General features: G+C 36.1%; 1 protein-coding gene across 1 annotated transcript; it reads left to right on the top strand.

Moving 5' to 3' along the window:
- Positions 1-274: 274 nt before the first annotated feature.
- Positions 275-4,693, top strand: LOC140438627 (uncharacterized). Its single transcript, XM_072528287.1, has one exon. The coding sequence runs from the start codon at positions 275-277 to the stop codon at positions 4,691-4,693; it is 4,419 nt and encodes a 1,472-aa protein (XP_072384388.1).
- Positions 4,694-21,110: the final 16,417 nt, after the last annotated feature.

The following is a 21,110-nucleotide window of genomic DNA, read 5'->3' as shown; positions in this document are numbered from 1 at the left end:
AAAGATCATTTGAAACCGAGCGTAATATAAACAAACTCCCAAGTTTAATGGAGTTCCTTGAATTTATTGAAAGAAAATGCAAAATTCTCGAAAATCTTGTTCCTGAATACTCTCATTCTCCGAAACAAAAACAACCTTCTCGTTTTACTTCTCTTAACACAGTTAGCAATAATTTGCAGTATAGTAGTAATAATCAGTATTTTAAATGTTTCTTATGTCAAATATACCCAAGTATAACTCCCATAAAATATACACTTGCCGGGAATTCTTAAATATGTCTGAAGATGAGCGTTTTCAAAAGGTCAAGGCAAAGAAAGCGTGTCTCAACTGCTTGGCTAGTGGTCATTCAGCAAGCTCATGTACCTCTGCGTCAAATTGCGCTAAATGTAACAGGAGACATCACACATTGCTCCACTTCTCTAACGCTTCTACTCATAACTCAAATAGTTCTCGTTTGAGAACAAATCAAGATTCTCGTAGTCTACCCACTAGAAACACTCATTTCCAAAACACTCGTCACTCTCAAGACTCACAAGAAAATCATAATTCTCAAAATACTCGCCAGTCTCACAATATGCATGATACTCCAAATTCTCGTACTCACTCTAATGTATCTCGTGATCCCAATACTCAAAGCGAAACTTCAAGTTCACCTGCAATCCCACGAATAGCAAATCAATCTCAGTCTAATGATGTCTACCGAGCATCATCTCTCTCTACACTCTCAGGCAAAAAGGAGGTTCTACTCCAAACAGCATGTGTTACAATTAATGATTCTCATAATAATCCCGTTAAGGTTCGCTGCCTTACAGACTCAGCTAGTCAGCTTTCGTTTATCACTGAGGAATTAGCATGTCGCTTGAAATGTATTCCTTACACAAAAAGTCTTCAAATTTCTGGAATATCCGAAATCTGTTCGACGTCGAATAAAATGGTGGATTTAAATATTTTCTCAAATGTTAATCCCACAAAACATTTTACACTCTCTTGTGCGATTCTCCCAACCATCACTTGTAAGCACCCTCAAATTACATTGGATTTTAATGCTCTCAAAATTCCACCAAACATTCACCTAGCTGATCCAGAATTTTGTACTCCTGCCGAAGTTCAAATGCTGCTTGGAGCAGATGTTTATTTCGACTTACTTACTTACGGGTTAATAAAATTAGGCCCTAATCTTCCTACCTTAACAAATACTCATCTCGGTTATCTTGTAGGTGGAAATGTACCTCAATCATCTGGGTCAATTGACTCATATTCTATACTTAACATTCAAGAAAATACTCAACCTCGAAATGAAGTATCCTTGTTCGTTCAAACTCAAAATACCGATTCACTCGTACGGTCGTTTTGGGAAATAGAAGAAATCTCGTCTTCTACTTGTACTCCAAAAATCCTAACTCCTTCGGAGCAACAAGCCGAAGATATTTTTAAATCGTCACTTAAAATATTATCATCTGGTAGATTCCAAGTAGATCTCCCTTTCAAATCTCCCAACGAATATAAAAAATTGGGCGAATCGTTTTTCCTCGCAAAGAAGCGATTCCTAAACCTCGAACAGAAACTGATCAAGTCAGATCAATTATACGCACAGTATAAACAATTTATTCATGAATATATTGCACTTGGACATTGCAGATATGTGCCTCTCTCCACTCGAAATATTCACTCTGATTTAAAATACTTTATTCCTCACCATTGCGTTTTAAAGGATAGCGTAACAAATAAGTTGCGTGTTGTCTTTGATGGCAGTATGAAAACTACCTCAAATCTAAGTCTTAATGACATAATGCTTCCTGGTTATACGGTACAACGCGAATTATTCGATATTTTGATAAATTTTAGATTATTTAAATACTGTATTGTAGCAGATCTACGTCATATGTACAGACAAATTCGAGTAAATCCCGAACAGGTATTTCTGTTGAACATCTTATGGCGTGATTCACCTCAAGAGGATTTGAAATGTCTTCAACTTGAAACTGTCACTTATGGATTAAATAACTCCGGTTTTCTCAGCACTAGATGTCTTAAGGAATTAGCTCAAAAACATTCCGACAAATTTCCCTTGGCTAGTGATGCTCTTTTAAATTGCTGTTATATCGATGATGTGCTGTATGGCTGTAACGATTTTGAAACACTCTTCGAAATTCATCGTCAATTAACCGAATGTTTGAACCTCGCTTGTTTCTCGCTTCATAAATGGTGTGCAAACTCACCTGAATTTCTCGCAGGTATTTCTCATATCTCTAATGAAGCTAGTTATGTAATCAATCCTGAAAATAACACGAACAAAATTCTCGGCCTATGTTGGAATTCTCACTCCGATCATTTTTCAGTTCTTGTGCCAAAGGTTACCGTTAAGGATACCTATACAAAAAGAGAAGTTCTTTCTTTAATTGCTTCCATTTATGACCCTATCGGATTGATTAACCCTGTAGTGGTATCTGCTAAATTAATTATGAGAAAGATTTGGTTAGAAAGGTCGAATTGGGATGACCACCTCAGTCCAAATTTGCTTACACAATGGAATCTATTTTTACAAACACTTCCTCACCTCTCCAATCTCAAGATTCCTAGGTTGCTGCAAAATTCTAGCAATGTAACAAGTATTCAAATACATGGGTTTTCGGATGCAAGTCTTAGCGCGTATGGTGCTTGCGTTTATTTAAGAACATCACATGAAAATGGCTTTATCTCTTGCAATCTAATCTCCTCAAAGAGTCGTGTTAGTCCTGTAAAAGTTGTGACTCTTCCTCGATTAGAACTTCTAGGAGTATTATTACTCTCTAATCTTGTTACGAAGATTCTTTCTGTCTTGATTCCATCCCAATCTCAGATAAATTCTGTCAATTTATGGACAGATTCCGAAGTCGTCCTCGCATGGATTAATTCACACCCTTCTCGTTGGTCTACCTTTGTAGCCAATAGAGTAACTCAAATTCAAGAACTCACCTCCAACCATACATGGAGACATGTACGATCGAAAGACAACCCTGCGGATATATTATCTCGTGGTGCTACACCCTTGCAGTTGCTTGATTGTGATCTTTGGTTTAATGGTCCTCAATTTTTGTCAGATCCATACTTTGATTTCAACCTCTTTGTATATAATGGTCCTTCGAGTATTAATGTTGATGAACTGCCTGAACTCAAAAGGGTTACTCATCTGATCAGAAAACCAGATTCACAAGTGTATGATGCCCTCTGCAATTTTTCATGTTTCACTCGACTTCAGAGAGCTTTTGCATACTGCATTCGTTTTATTCACAATGTAAGAGCTAAGTCTCATAGACGTACAGGTCCTGTCACTCCAAATGAACTCTCTAGTTCTGAGTTAATGATTATCAAATTGACCCAGTCTCATTTCTTCAGTTCGGAAATCCAAGTTTTAATGGATAATCGTCTGCTTAACGATAAGTCTATTCGTAAATTGAATCCCTTTCTAGATTCGTCTCAAATGATACGAGTAGGCGGTCGTCTTCTCTTTTCAGATGTTTCTTATGATCAGAAATTCCCTCTACTGTTGCCCTCAAAATCACATATTGTCAATTTATTACTTACCCGAGAACATCGAAGACTTCTACATTCTGGCCCTCAAAATACACTGTCCAATGTTAGATTGAAATTCTGGCCTCTTGATGGTCTTCGACAAATCAAACGTATAATACAAAATTGTCTCACTTGTTACCGTTTTAACGCACAAGTCGCTTCCCAAATCATGGCTAATCTCCCGAGGGAAAGAGTTCAAATTGCACGTCCATTTATAAACGTTGGAGTTGATTTTGGTGGTCCATTTCCAATCCAGACCTCTAAACTCAAGAGAGCTCCCCTTACTAAGGCCTATATGGCAGTGTTTGTATGTTTAGCTACTCGCGCCGTGCATGTGGAATTAATTTCCAGTCTTTCTACTGAAGCGTTCTTATTGACTCTGAAAAGATTTATCGCCCGAAGGGGTAATCCGAGTATCATTTTCAGCGATAATGGCACCAACTTTCTAGGTGCGAAAAATCAATTGAAAGAACTTTCTGAGTTGCTTCTCAAAGGTGATACCTCTGAATCTATTCGCTCTTTCGCTACTTCATGTCAAATTCAATGGAAGTTTATCCCTCCACGCTCACCACACCACGGTGGTATTTGGGAAGCTGCCATAAAGAGCTTCAAATATCATCTCGTAAGAATAATGGGTAACTCCAATTTTACTTTCGAAGAACTATCCACTGTACTTTCGCAGATTGAAGCAGTGCTCAATTCACGCCCTATCTGTGCGCTCTCAGACGACCCGTCCGATTTTTCCTTTCTTACTCCCGGACACTTCCTTATTGGATCTAACTTAATGTCTTATCCTGAATTAGATCTCTCTGATATTCAAGAAAATAAATTGTCTTTGTGGAATAAATGCACAAGAATTCAGCAGCATATGTGGAAGGTTTGGACCCGCGATTATCTTAATAGGCTTCAAAATAGACCTAAATGGTTCACTCCTCAGGTAGGCATAAAGCCTGATGATCTCATCTTGCTTAAGGACGAAAACTCGCCTCCTCTCAAATGGCCTATAGCACGGGTAGTTGAGACATATCCGGGAAAGGACAACAAGGTAAGAGTTGTTAAGGTCAGAACTCCTGAAGGGTTATACGTTCGCTCTATTGCTAAACTGTGTCCTCTTCCTATGACTCACCTTCAAGAATTTTAATAGTTTTTTTAGATTAGTTATACCTTTCTTCAAATTGTACATAAATATTTTTTTTTGATGCGTTCACATCAAGAGGGGGACTATGTTGCGTAGCGCAACCTAAAATTATGATCCAAATGACGAACACCCTTTTTTAAAAAATACTACTTTTAGTTTTAAGTCGAGTTGTACCCGAGAATGCACGATAGATGTTGCATATACTCTTTGCACATAATTGCGAGATTATCACGTATTCTCTTCTCAATTTTATTAGAAAAAAACATCAGTCATTGTGTCACTGTCACATTTGATTAATTAAAATTAATTCGCTCATTTTTCAACACACAATGTTCAATTAACGCAAAATAAAGTTTCTCAAGTAGTAAGATGTTTTTTATTTAAAGTGTAATACGGGAAGTGTGATCGCCAAATGTAAGGTAACACATTTTAATTAATTAATAGATATAATTAGAACCAGATCGAAGGTACTGCCCCAACAGGCAGTGAGCAACACGTCAGGAGGAGAAGATAAAATCCCCCGGTGTTCTACAGTCTTAATAAAAATGTCTTGATGGTTCCCGAGACATGAAACGAGTAGCCATGTTTTTATCCTTATCTTATCCTTAATAATAAAAAAAATACAAATATTTTGTGGCAAATAGACATGTTCTGGCAAGTAAACATTGTGTAATTAGAATCCAAACCTCTATGTTAACCCATTTTTAATAGCTCCTGCCCGTGACTTAGTCTAGTTTGTCTTAATAAAAATGTCTTGATGGTTCCCGAGACATGAAACGAGTAGCCATGTTTTTATCCTTATCTTATCCTTAATAATAAAAAAAATACAAATATTTTGTGGCAAATAGACATGTTCTGGCAAGTAAACATTTTAGACATATTCATGGTTGATGACTCTTCAAAGTTCAATCTCCGATATTTTCTGTAGAATTTATCATGCAGAACCTACTTAACTGGAAGCAATTTCTGCCCTTATATTAATACAAAAATATATCGTCATCTTCACCTTGGATTATAAAAATTCCAACAGTCAATTGCAGTACGTTGCAATTCCAAAAAACAGCACCAACCCTCATCTTATCATAGAACTCTTCAGAGATCTAATTAACTCCCATTCCAAGGAAGGAGAAAAAAGAACGCTCAATTTGTGATGAGTGAGGTTCACCCCTTACGGTAAAACATGTGCTAATGGAAAAGTGCGAAAAGTTCAATCGTCAGAATTAAATACCATTTAGCAAACAACCTTAAAGTCTGTTAATAACCTACTTAGGTTAAAGCTTCAAATAATTCTAAAATTCTTTTTTATTGGTCCTTGAAATTATTTTGAGGACATTGAGTCATAAAATCTGTTCTGTTAATAATTTTTAAAGAGATTTTAGTTAAAAGGTTAGAGTTAAATACAGGTTGAATAATTAAATTAAATGAATAATGAGTTATAAATAAATTATTTTATATAATTTTATAATTGAAGTAACTAAAATATAATAGAGAAAAATTATCACTTTTTGATTTTGTTCAGGACCTTCTAGGCGAAATCTATATTATGCATTATTAAAAATCAAAATATGATAGTAATGCATCGAAATGATAAAGGCCGTCTAATGAAAAAATAAACTTAAAGTTGCCAAAATATCTTTTTTTAATTTTTCTGAGTTTATAGATCACGTCATCCTCTCAGCTTCATTGAAATCTTAATACCGGTCGTTTTCCAGGTAAAAATCTATATCTTACGCGTTATTAAAAGGAAGCTAATAACCAGGTATCGATCAAAAACTAAAATTAAAAAGTGCCCATACGTCCAAGATTCACCTAATACGAGATTTGAATTTCGAAATTGTTAGTTTAAATTGACTTTGATCAAAGTAGTCTGCAAGAAAAGCAATTTTAAAATTAGGTACCTTTATACGTTGTAGGTAAAGATATAGGTAGGTACAATATACGAAATTACCTATTAAATCTAAATTTAAAATTAGATGTTCTGAATATAATAGCTCCCTACTTCGTATACTTGTAATGTATGGTATTAGTTGTTTTATACTTTTTAGCCACGCGAGTTAAATTGCTGATAACATAAGATATATAGCTAGTGAAAGAGTAACAGAATTGTGGACGGTTTGCAGAATAATATGTAGTATTAAAATAATATTCTAAATTTATTTATTAAAAATTCAGAATATTTTGTAAGGATTTTGTAATTTTGAACTTAACACAAATTTAATTAAATATATTGGGGAAGTTTACACATACGATATAATATACCAATACAAGAAGTACAATAAATTAAACGGGCGGGTGCAATAATAAAAACAACTATTTTTCTGGAGGATATCTTTCAGAAATCAATATTTAAGTTGTTGTAAATGTCCCTCCATACTGATGCTATGGACAGTATGGAGGGACGAGGAAGCTGAGCGGGCCGTACCTTTTACTACGGATGAACTTGTCGAGGCATTGGGTTCACTAAGACGCGCAGGTCCCCCGGACTGGATCAGATACCCCCTGAGGCGGTAAAGGGTCTAGGACGGGCGGATCCTGCGTGGCTTTTAGAACACATGAATGCACTGGTGAAGCACATACCTTTCCTGAGCCTTGGAGGACATCGAGGTTGGTACTGCTCCCCAAGACTGAGGAAAAGTATCGCCCTATCTGTCTTCTTCCTTGCAACGGTAAGCTGTATGAAAGGATGTTGCGAGTACGCATAGATGACATGATTGAGAGGCCATGTGGTTTATCTCGGAGGCAATTTAGTTTTTGTAAAGGGAAAGCCACGATTGATGCAATCGTGAGTATGCTCGAACTATTGCGCAACAGAGGAGATGAATATCGCTAAGCGGCCCTGCTGTTGTTCGATATTAGGAATACATTCGCTACAGTGGAACTAGGTAATGAAGGCAATGGAGGAGAGAGAATGTCATGGTTACCTGAATGTGTGAATGTGTTTGCGGAGTATATGTCTGAGAGAAGGATTATGGTGGAAAAGGGCCCGATCGTGGACGTGACGGCCGATGTACCTCAGGTATTTGTCTTGAGCCCGACGCTATGGAATCTGGCATATGACGGGGTTATGAACTGTGAATATGGAGAGGGTATAACCCCCTTCGCATTCGCGGATGACCTCGCTGTACTGGTAGTGGCCCGGGATGAGCCAGATCTCAAATACCGGGTTCGGAATGCAGGCGCATCAAGAAATAGATGACGCAGCACGGGCTAAAACTTGCGGCAGAGAAAACAAAAGCCATCATTCTAAAGAGGAAAAGGAACACGCAAAGTGTTAAATTACAATGTGCGGGAGCATGTCTAACACCCAGAAAACACGTAAAATACCTAGGAGTGACATTGCACCAGACTGGAAAATGGGAGATCACGAGCGGGAGGTGGTCCGGAAGGCTGCAAATAATGTGGCTGCGTTGGGGAGGGTGATGTTTAACATTAGAAGACCCAAATTTGATTGAAGGAGGATGGTATTGTACAGTCGATAGTCCTCTACGCAGCACCAGTCTGGAGAGGACGGTAGAGATAACGGCCTATAGGAGGCTTCTGACACGAGTGGACAGAACAAGTCTGTTGCGAGTGGCATATGCCTACAGGACTGTATCTGCGGCAGCCTTGTGGACCATCACTGGATGTGTTTCGTTGCATGTTTTGGCGGTGGAAAGAAAAGAGCTCTAAGAGAGAAGAGACCCAAACATTACTATGGCCGAGAGAAGACAGGAAAGTAGAAGGTCAATTGAAAGATGGAAAAAAGAATGGAATAACACAGAGTATGTGACAATGGACGAAAATTCTGATCCCGAACATAATAGATTGGGTGGACTGTGGCCACAGGCGACTAGATTATTTCCTGACGCAGATGCTCACAGGACACGGGTGTTTTAGGGCCTACCTCTCTAGGTTCAAAAAGACTGACATAGATGAATGTCTATACTGCGGACACTCGGACACTGTGATACATACTATGTTAGGGTGCAACGGATGGAGAATAGAAAGGAACAGAATGGAAAGAAAGACAGGTGTGAATTTTGTTACAGTGAGAGAAATTAGTAAGAGAATAATTAAAAATAAAGCAGGTTGGACTAACATACACAACTATATCCATACACAACTATATCCATACACAACTATATATAGAAGAAAGACAGATGGATCAACGGCATAGGTAAGAGGTAAAATTGTTGGAAGTTGAAGGTAGAAAAGTGGGTCAGACTTTATGAGTTAGACTGTGAGGAAGGAGGAAATGTCCGTCTGGGAGTAATACCGTAATAGGAGCGATGAGGGTCTTCCACACGCCTACCTGGAACGAGACAGGGAGCATCCTTGCTGACAGTCTGTGGATGAAGGCATATATAGTCGGCTATATTCTATTACGTAAGTATCTGTACATTTTAACGTTTATTAATAGAACACCCTGTATTTTGAAAAATGGTAAAAACAGTAAATTATTATTTTTATTTAACAATTTTTACATTCATAATTTAACTTCAAGTCATAGACTCATCCGGTTTTCGAATTAATAATTTCAAATTTTATCGCATGCTATGGTCGACTGACAGATTAGTAGTTTCAAAGTGTGTACACATAATATATCTACAGAATATAAAATAGTATTTAAAAATGAGTGATTCAAGCGAATTTGAAGATATTAATAATACATCACCGGATATTTTGAAACAAGTTAATGTAACAGTACAGTATTTATTACCCCAAAAATCCACAGACAACTACGAAAAAGAGTATTCACATTTTAAGCAATAGTCCGAAGAAAAGCATATTCGTATATACTTAGCAAATACATTAAAAGCCTCTACATTGTGGTCCAAATATTCAATGCTACGTGCCATGCTTGAAATAAAAGAAAATGTGAATATTAAATACCGCAAATTAATTGCTTTCTTGAAAAGGTAAAACCAGAGACATAAAGCTGATAAGGCAAAAACCGTCTAAAGAGAGGAAGTAAATAAATTTTTACTAGAAGCCCCGATGATTCTATCTAATTACTTAAATCTATTATCTATTATAATCTAAACATTGTTCACTGAATATGTTTACACACAAATTTTCACAGTAAAATTGCTTTTAATAATACCTGATATCACATGCAAATAAAACAAAAATAGAGCATACCTAAAGACAAATCAAGCTAGATGCACAATAAGAGTCAGGGAGGAAAACCGGACTCTAAGAAGGAAAGAAAAAAGATTACATATAAGAAAAAAAAGCCAATTTAAAGAAAAGCAGTTAGAATACATAGAATGGTTAAGAAATCCAAACATCACTCGAAAGTTCTACAGAAATGTAAACAAAAATAAGAAAAAAGTTTAATTCAAGAATAAGCTGTTATTAGGATGGACAGGAAAATATTCTAAGTGATACGGTCTCAATCTTGAATCGATGGGCTAAATTTTGTGACCCAAGACATTAAAAATGATAAAGCTCCAGGAACTAATCAAATTTGGAATGAGCTCTACAAGAATGGTGGTAAAAGCACAGCATAAACTTTTACTTCTCGTCTGGCAAAATGAGACCATGTTCTGTGAATGGTCTCAAGGCGTGATATGCCCGTTGCATAAAAAAGGCGATCAGCTCCTGTGTCACAACTACAGGTACAGAGGTATAACCCTGTTAACAACTGCTTACTAGCAAATATTCTCTACGAAAGGCTACAAGTTTACACAGTTGGCGTAGTTGGAAAATACCAGGACGGATTTACTCCAGAAAAATCACCAATTGACCAGATTCATTCAAGAAGACAGATCCTTAAGAAAACATTAGAATTTAACATTGAAACCCATCTACTATTCGTCGACTTCAAGGCTTCATACGACAGTGTCAAGAGAACAGTACTATACCAATCAATGCGTGAGTTTGGTATACCAGAAAAACATCCGATTAAAGAGAATGATAATGTTTAACTTAAAAGCCAGCTTTAGGATACAGGGAGAAAATTCTCAATCATTTAAGGTAAAGGATGGACTTGGACAAAAGGATGCCCTTTCTTGCCTCCTATTTAACACTGCCTTGGAAGAGGCAGTCCGAAACACTGCAAATATCTCTGTTGTATTTGTTTAAGCAATCTATCCTTTACTTTAAGTTGATCAATCCAGGATATTCTTAACATGCGGCGGTATACCCACATTTCAAAAGCGTCTTGTTTATTTTTATCCGCTTTCTTTAAGGTCCACGTTTCGGATGCATATGTGTCTATGGGAAAAATGAGTGCCCTTACCAGCCTTAGTTTTGTGTGTAATGTTATGCTAGAATTTTTCCAAATTGTTACCAGTTTCATCATAGCTGTTCTAGCAATAGTCAACCTTCTACGTATCTCTTTGTCACACCCTCCGTCATTTGTTATTAGGGACCCGAGGTATATGAAACTATTTAATACTTCAAAGCCCCCAATTTCTTTAATGTGTTGAAAATTATTCCGATTCTTAACATGCGGCGGTATACCCACATTTCAAAAGCGTCTTGTTTATTTTTATCCGCTTTCTTTAAGGTCCACGTTTCGGATGCATATGTGTCTATGGGAAAAATGAGTGCCCTTACCAGCCTTAGTTTTGTGTGTAATGTTATGCTAGAATTTTTCCAAATTGTTACCAGTTTCATCATAGCTGTTCTAGCAATAGTCAACCTTCTACGTATCTCTTTGTCACACCCTCCGTCATTTGTTATTAGGGACCCGAGGTATATGAAACTATTTAATACTTCAAAGCCCCCAATTTCTTTAATGTGTTGAAAATTATTCCGATTCTTAACATGCGGCGGTATACCCACATTTCAAAAGCGTCTTGTTTATTTTTATCCGCTTTCTTTAAGGTCCACGTTTCGGATGCATATGTGTCTATGGGAAAAATGAGTGCCCTTACCAGCCTTAGTTTTGTGTGTAATGTTATGCTAGAATTTTTCCAAATTGTTACCAGTTTCATCATAGCTGTTCTAGCAATAGTCAACCTTCTACGTATCTCTTTGTCACACCCTCCGTCATTTGTTATTAGAGACCCGAGGTATATGAAACTATTTAATACTTCAAAGCCCCCAATTTCTTTAATGTGTTGAAAATTATTCCTAGCTCTGTCTACTATTATGATCTTTGTCTTACTCCTATTTAGCTTTAGTTCATATGTTTTGCTTTTCTCCTCCAGACATTTCATTATGTCTTCCATTTCTTCTTGATTTGTCGCGATTATTAAAGTGTCATCCGCATATCTCAAGTTACTGATTTTTTGACCTTCTAATGATATTCCACCCTTCCATCCGTCTAGTACCTTTCGCATAATGTGTTCGCTGTAGATATTAAACAAAGTTAGCGAGAATGATTTTCTTATAGACTTCTAATTAGTTGAATTAATTGGGGTGTTCCTATTTCCGCTAGTATGGACCATAGTTTCTGCCATTTGACTTTATCGAAGGCCTTTGTGTAATCCACAAAGCACATAAGCATAGGAGTATTGAATTCACGAGTTTTTTCGATTAGCTGTCAACATTAAGGATGTGTTCTCTTGTGCCTTTTCCTGGGACAAATCCCGCTTGTTCTTCTGATATCTGAGGCAATAGAAAAGCTTTTAGTCTTTCATGTATTACATAAAGTAGACCTTGCTTGCATGGGATATTAGGGTTACCGTTCTGTAGTTGCTGCAATCTAGCGGAGTTCCTTTTTTGAATAAAGGAATGAAAGTGGATGTTGTCCAGTCGTTGGGCCACTCTTCGGTTTCCCAAATCTTTTTGCAGATCATTTACTCCGACGTCTCCATTCTCTTTTAAAACTTCTGCGGTGATCTGGTCTACGCCAGGAGATTTTCTATTTTTTAACTTTTTGATTGCTTTTTCTACCTCTGACTTTGGAATGTTTGGTTCTCTCTCTGCAGTGAACTCATCGTGATTTGCATTCTGGGGATCATTTGCATATAGACTTTGACAATATTTTCTTCATACCTCCGCAATCCCTTTCTCGTCATTTATAATATGTTAGTTTTGATCCATTATTGTTTGTGTGATTGGTTTAAATTCCCTGGATAGATATCGAACTTTGTTATATAGCTCATGGAATTCATACCGGTTTGCATGTCTCTCTAGTTCTTCGCATTCTTAATTTATATGTTTATTTTTATCGTCTCTATATGCTCTTTTAATTTCTCTATTTAATCTTGCTAATTCGTTCTTGTTGCTGTCGTTTTGATATATGAGAGGTTTGATTCTCCTTCGCTCTTCGAGAAGTTGCAGCCTTCTGTCATCCAGTGTTTTCTCTTGATGATTTTTTTTCGGTTCTTGTTCTTTCTACAGAGATGTCTATGGCATTTCTGAAACCTTTTCACATTTCTTCTGGGTTGTCTTGTGTGTTCAACATACTAGTTTCCTTTAATGCATCTTTAAATGTTTTCGGATTTGAAATCTCCAGCCTGTTTTGATTATCTTGAAGCAAACCCATAACAATTTATAATCGGATCCACATTCAGCTCTTGGTCTAGTTTTTACGTTTGTAAAACATGTCTTTCATCTGTTTCTAATCAATATGTGGTCGATTTGGTTCTTGTATTCTCCATTTGGGCTGGTCCATGTCGATAAACGACGGGCATGATATCAACATAAACGTGTTGACTACTACCAATAAAACAAGCGAAGAAATTAAAAGACGAATAAATCTTACAAATAGGGCATACTGTGGACTCCAAAAACAATTGCACTCAAGAAATATCCGAAGAAAAACCAAAATGATTATATAAAAAAAAACTACTAAGGCCGGTCCTCACATACGGGGCGGAAACATGGACTCTAACGCAGAAAGATAAAAGACTTCTAGGAATATTCGAGGGTGAGATACTCCGCAAAATATTTGGAGCTATAAACGATCAAGGGCAGTGGCGCAAACTATTTAACTTCGAATTATACCAACTCTTTAATGAACAAGATGTCGTAACGTTCATTAAAACACATCGACTTAGATGGGCCGGACACATAATACGAATGCCTGACAACTTGATTGCTAAAAAGCTAACAACAGGCACAACTATAGGAAGAAGAAGCAGAGCCAGACCGAAACATAGGTGGTTAGATGGAGTTCAGACCGACTTTGGGATACTAGAGATCAAAAGATGGCAACACGTTGCCAGAAATCGAACAGAATGACGACTAATCTTAGAGCAGGCCAGGATTCACAAATGATTGTCGAGCGAAAGATGATGATGATGATGATGATCACATGCTTATATCTAGAAATAACAGCCTTTGTCAATTTTCTTCATCTCTGTATTTTAAAATCTCAAGTATATTTCCGAATAATAACAATATTTTAAAAGCTACCACCCACCAACTTCAAATTATGGTCCTTCAAAAACTAGAAAACTGACAATCTTATTTATAATCTTTCATAATCACTCAAAATTCTGCAGAATTTTTAAAGCAATAAAATTATTCCCCTTCTCTGTTATATAATAACCTGTCGGCAAAAGAATATAATAAATATGACAATTTCCGGGTTGTTTCAATCCCATCGTTCGACCTTCTAATGAAATGCTTCTTCTAGAGAAATATATTGGAGAAGTGTCATTTAATTAAGCAGCCGGCAAAAAGTTTACGTCATTATCAAGGGTAGATAGTGGCCAAGAAACCCATAATTTACAAAAAGGTAGCGGATTCCTGGTTCTATAACGGCGAATCTATTCATTTGTGCATTTTTATAGCGAAGGTGGTAAACAAAGCTATTTTGTGAATGTATAATAGAGATGGGCTTTTCGAATGTCTTCAAAAAGATCACCCAACAAAATTTTAAGTTTTACTATTTTCATTATTATTTATTTTTTACTATTTCATTTTCATACAAATTTTTAATAAATATAATAAAATATATAATATGTGTAATACGCTTTATTAAAAAGAGTAAAAACGTATTTGATAATATGAATACATCAAACTATATAAATGAAATTATATTTATAATGGACAGATTTAATTGGAAACATTTGAGGGTACTCCGGAAATAGACTAATGGACGAAGAAACGATCATGCGCATTAAGAAGTCAGGTAAATAAGGAGCACCGATATGAGTCCGCTAGATGCAAAACTTTGTATTTACTGTATAAGTCAAACTGAGTTATTTGCAAAAAACTGATAAATTTTGCAAAAAACCTTAGACATAATAAATGGCACTTTTTTGTGATAGATAAATGCTTTATTAGATAAATTATAATGATTTTTTTCTTAGAAAAGTTATTGGGTTTGCTAGAAAAGAAAGAAAAATTTGAAAATACCGAGTTTTGCAAGTGAACTATGTAAATACAGATTTATGCAACTAACATTTGCAAATACATGATAATAGTCAACCATTAACGATATTAGTGGTTGTTATATTAGTCTGTTTTCTAAACCTAGTGTGTTAGGAATAAGGAAGAAAGCATGTGGAAGTAAACTTTTAGTGAAGTTTATTTTTATCCAAAGTACAAAAGGTATTACAAATTATAATATGTATATATTTATATTAATTCCTAAACTCTAAGTTCCTCTGGGTCCTCATCATCAATATGATCATTTTCTGCAGCACTCTCGTTATTATTTGCTTGTACGCCAGTATCTATAATTTTATAAAATTTGAGATCCGGCTGGTCTCTCCAATTTTCACCAAAATGGTTTCTAAGGAGAGTGCCTATGGACGATTTATCTCCTTTCAATGAACATCCAATCTGTTGTAACTTTGGTTTCAATAAAGAAATCTTTTTCTCTTTTCGTATTATAGACTTGCTGAACCCTATGTCAGAACGATAAAATATTTCCCCCCTTACCGTAGCCATATAATCTTTGTCCTTAGAAAATATAAATCGTTTCGTTGCATTACATTTAAAATGCCACTGGGAAGGTTTTTTAACAACCACGTCACTCGTCTTTCTCCAGTCTGATATCTGCCAGTCTTTACCAAGTCTCAGCACCTTTGAGTATTTTCCAATTATGTCTTCATATTCTTTTCTGTTTATTACAACGTTCTTCTTTTTTATTTCCCTTTCTATCATACCGAAAATCCTATCTGGTGGCAAAAAGGAATGACCAACAACAGGAAACGTAAACTCCACTTCCTTGATGTGACCAGGTGCTTCATAAACCAACCAGTAGATTATCATAGACATCATCGTGCTATTTTTGTTCTGTCCACCACATACATCTGCAAATAGGTGAACTTTTTCGATTTGATTTTTAAAGTTGAATTTTATGAGAGTATCATGTACAGCAGAGGCAACAGCATTTGAATCTTTTGGATGTTCAAACTCCAGCCACACATATGACGTCACATTTGCAGAAGAAAGATGGGATTTCGAGTTTCCAGCCACGATGGTGAAATTATAAAAATTTATTTGCTGTGAGAAATAAGCCGCCTGGTCGGGAAGCTTTGGCAAAGAAAGATTTTTTTGGCAATCAAAAGAAAATATTTGTATTATCTTTAGCTCTTAACGTATGAACTCTCTGCTCTGTTATAACCTTTAACTTTTCTTCTTCTGAATTTTCTTTTCTCAAAATTTCCTTCGCTCTGAGACACGCAGAACAAGCATCTACTAAGGGAGTGCCGAATGATATGTTGTAGTGTTCATTAACGTATGTTCGGAAATATGATAACTTTACGGAATGATGTGGATGACGTTGACAATACATTCTGTAAAGCTTTGTAAAATTCAGATCACATGGTAAATACAATCTAGTCGATCGTCCTCTATTATAATGACTCTCTGCACCGTTCAAACGCCCCATAAATGTTTGGATAGATAGTTTTATTGGATCAAATCTACCTTTTGTTGTATCTCCCCCTCTTCTCTCTTTTGGTATTTCACCCCGGATAACAAACGTTCTTACAACACGCTCTATTCTTTTAGAACTTAAATGAGTTATTCCAAGAAATGCTCTCTTGCATACTCTTAAAAGTCCACCCTCTACTGTAGGAACAAAATATTTAATTGAAATTCCATGTAGGTTTGTACCTGATCTATTGGGCTTTTGACCTTCACAAAATTTCAGCAAAAAAATATCTTGTTTTATTTTGTCAGTTGTTGAATACAGATTATTATGGAAACGCTGAATGTCTCGCATCTTTAAATCCATACAACAATACACTTTCTTTGTATGGTTACAGGTGGGAAAACCGGGTAAATCCTTAGGTTTATGCCTAAAAATATTGCCAATAAGTCCCAAACCTATCTAGTTAATTGTAGACACCTCTTACCTCTTAAGTTTCATTACATTTCGTTTCCATTTGTCTGTTTGTACAACTCGTTTTCTCCCTTTTCCTTTTTCACAAGGTCTAATATGCACATGAAGATCCATAATGTTAATTATTTGCAATAAACTTTGTGTTTTAGTACTCAAATAACAAACAGTGAAACCGGTAATGGCGAATAATGGAATAATTGACATGTGCACATGAGACGTGTCATGTGACTCAAACAATGTAAGCGATTGGCTAATTGCAATTACACAGTTATGCAACTGGCATAGGCTGACAAATACAGAGTTTTGCGTCTGATTCAAGATTTCTAATGCCTTTTTCTTAGTAAATACCTTACTTTGCTGCTGAATTCCTACATCAGCAGATAGCTATAACATGTGACAAATAACTGTCAGCTAAAACTCAATTTTTACAATTTTTGCAAATACAGAGTTTTGCATCTAGCGGACTCATATTTGACAGTCAAAAAAATGCGAAAAGCCTACTCATAGAATACAGGTTGGTGCATATTGCATGACATAAGTTATTGGCATAATAGAAAGTACGACTCTAATACAAAGATAAACAAAAAGACGTGAACAACGAAAAAATGACCTTGCTCACCCAATAGCTTATGAGGAAAAGAGAAAGGGTAAATAGAGTATACATAAAGGGAGAGTGAGAACTATTTGTCAAAAATATAATTAAAACAAAATATTACAAATATTAATATCATTGTATAAATATAAACAATTTGTGTAACCAAAGTGTTCGTTTCATTTCTGATTCGTTTATAATGGTTGTATGCCTGTTGTGTTTGTTGTGTTTTGTATTGTAAAAAGGCATTCTTCTTTTCTTCACATTTTGTCTTCGCTTCCTCTCTAAACCATGGTGTTTTCCTACAATACCAGAGGTGACGACAAACGAAGAAATAAATATTGAGGAGAAAGGGGTAAAGGAAGCATTAAGGAAATTAAAAAATAGAAAATCACCAGGAGAGGACAGAATACCGAACGAACTCCTAAAGTATGGAGGACCAGATCTGACCAAACAACTACTAAAACTAATTAAAAAAATAATGGAACAAAACAGAATTCCTCAAGAATGGAGATCAAGCATCCTAATACCTCTTTTCAAAAATGGAGACAAATCGGACCCGGAAAATTACAGATAAATTAATTAACACAACACTCAAATTAACAACCAAAGTGATAACAAATAAATTGAATGAAATTATAACACTAGCAGAAGAACAACGAGGTTTTAGGTCGGGAAGATCATGCACCGACGCTATATTTATAATGAGGCAAGTGCAAGAGGAGTCATTAGAATACAACAAACCGGCATATCTATGTTTCGTGGACCTTAAAAAGACATTTGACCGGGTCAAATTAAAAGACGTTATCCACTTACTGAATGCAAGAGACATACCTCTAGTAATAATCAAAACGATCTAAAATATCTACCAAAACAACACAATAAAAGTAAAAGTAAAAGAAGAACTAACCGACCCTTTGAAGCTGGCAATGGGATAAGACAGGGAGATTCCCTGAATCCTCTATTGTTCAACTTGATTATGGACGAAATAATAAAAAAAGTAAGAACTAAAAAAGGATACCAAATGGGAGAAAAACAACTTAAAATAATCTGCTATGCAGACGACGCAATACTACTCTCTCAAAGTGAAGATGATTTACAACGTATGCTGCACTAATTTAATATAACCGCCAGAAAATTTAACATGTTAATTTCCCCAACAAAGACAAAATGCATGGTTACAACAGCAAATTTACTAAGATGTAAATTGGAGCTGAAAGGTCAGATAATAGAACAAGTGATGGAGTTTAAATATCTAGGCATCACATTATCTAGCTACGGAAAGTATCAGAATCTTCAGCCTGACACTTTTTATTTTTACGCTTATTTTGAATAGACAAACCATTGTTTTGTTTCATTTTCTTGGGCAGTAGCAGGACTAGTTCTCTAGTCTTTCTTTTCTTTAATCGATTATCACCGGAAGTCGCAGATTTTTTATTTTTGTTGAAAATGTCTTTTTTGCGTTTACCTTCTTGTTTCTCTTGGCGCTCCTGTTCTTCGGCCTCTAGTTCAGCCTTGTATGGTTACGATGTTAATATGACAGTTTTACCTTTCCTCTTGTTACTATTCCTTTTTACGTGCTCCTTTTCTTGGGGTGGGGGTATCAAAATTTTTGGAGAAAACAGAAAAGCTGATTTGGGTGACGTAGACCCACCTGTTGAAGTAGAGGGCTCAGGAGAAGTTTCTTTATAAGGCTCAGGAGAAGCGTCGTTAGAAGGCACAGTTCCACTTGAAAAAGTAGAAAGTTCTGTTCTATTGTTTGTGGTGTTGGTAGTAGTGGCGCATGATATCTGCTGCTCAGAATTGTGGTTTGGTTATTCTGTGGTATCTGACGGGACAAACAGTTAATCAGGGAATACATCTCTATTGAAAGGATATATTCCTGTTTTTTCAAATCCCTTCACTGCGGTTTGACCATTAGCGGCTCTTGAAAAAGCAGCATTGCCTAGTTGTCTAATTTGATAAATTGTAACGCCCCTGCCAAGGTGATTGAGCAACCATGTTTTAACCTCTTGTGCATAGAATGTACTAAGTGGTGCCATAAATGAGACATCGAACGGTTATAATCGATGTGTGGTGTGTGGTGGAAAACATAATAATATAACCTTATTTTCCCGAGCAAGATAAAGGAGTTCTAAACTTTTGGTATGGGAACTGTGACAATCAAGAATAAGCAGCACTAGTTTTTGAGGTCCGGAATTGGAAAACTCAATAAACTTTTTAAACCTAACAATAAAGTTTTTTTCGGTAATCCAACCAGTCTCATAATATACTGCAGATGATCCTAGTGGGGCACCATCCATTAAGAGTGGATTTGCTTTCTTACGGGAAAATACAAACATCCCTGGCATAAAATTCCCTGCAGCATTCATAAAGGTTTCTAAGGTCACCAGTACACCTCGTTCTTCTGAGGACAAACAAGTCACTTGCTTTTTACCACGCACAGCAAGGATTCTGGAAGGCTTGGTAGGTAGGTAACAGTATTATTGCCGGTCTCATCTACGTTGTAGATATCATTGGGTGATAAATTGTGTTGCGTATATAAAGATTCAAGAAAATCAAAAAATTTCTTTACTGCTGCTCGATTAAAACGTTTTGCTCTTGCCAGTGAAGTTTTTTCAGGATTACGTAATGCTAATTGGGGGTGCCGCCTTAGAAGCCATAAAGCCAATGTTTACCAGCCATTTTCTTATCTTCATTAAACACGTGTGTAATGTGATTTTTAACGGCTAAATCGAAAGCTAGTTTTCTTAAATCTGTTAAGCTAAGGCCAAACAATCTTTCTTCTAAATATAAAATATAATCCACAAGTTCATTTTCTTGCGCTTCGGAAAACACAGTCTTAAATCTACCCAATATTTTTTCTGCAGCTTCTTTCGAACACAATCCTTTTTCTCGAGCTTCTTTTACTTTGCACACCAAAGTAGTTTGTGGAATAGCGTACAGCTTCGATGCTTTTCTGTAACCCATGTTGCCTTCTAACATTTCTTGAATGGCGGCCATCATACTTTCCTTGGGCCAACTCTGTCTGTCGCTTTCTCTTGTATAACGATCCATGTTGAAATCTTAAAAATAACATAATTATTTAGATAATTCAATGCATAAATGCTTACAATAGTAATTTTTGTATAGACTCATACTTTTTTCAATAATACCTTTATATTTAAATAATTTGTCAAAAGCAGTTCTACCTAGGTACCTAGTAAAATTACTTAATCGGCATTAAAATATTCCATGGGTTAAAGTGGGGACGTCCCTGTTTTGAGCTACCCTTAACGTCCCCATTTGATCCATTTATGACTTAATTAAAAAAATATGGAGTATTGAAGCTAAAATGCTAAGATTTTTAAATAAATATTTTGTGAAAATGTAGCTTAAAGACAGCGGAAACAAAGGTCTACTTACCGAAATTGATTATTTCAATTTACCTTGCTAACACCAACCAACAGTGCAGGTTGAAATCGTAAACAAATCACAAAAATCTTGGATCGACTGTACACAAAACAAACATAAGCTCACACCTCGACTACTTACTGCAAACTGGTTAGTAGGCAACTAGGAACACACACGCGTCGTTTGGCGGTTAATTCCCCACTCTATTACTGAAATTTGGAATGTCCCCATATTACCCTGCGTACCCGTTTTAG

Source organism: Diabrotica undecimpunctata, chromosome 4 (genome assembly GCF_040954645.1).
Source record: "Diabrotica undecimpunctata isolate CICGRU chromosome 4, icDiaUnde3, whole genome shotgun sequence".
Taxonomy (NCBI): Eukaryota; Metazoa; Arthropoda; class Insecta; order Coleoptera; family Chrysomelidae; genus Diabrotica; species Diabrotica undecimpunctata.
This window is presented reverse-complemented; position numbering and strand designations above follow the sequence as displayed.

Bases quoted from the DNA above. Each gene is read 5' to 3' on its own strand.
- LOC140438627 (XM_072528287.1), top strand. From the start codon at position 275: ATGTCTGAAGATGAGCGTTTTCAAAAGGTCAAGGCAAAGAAAGCGTGT.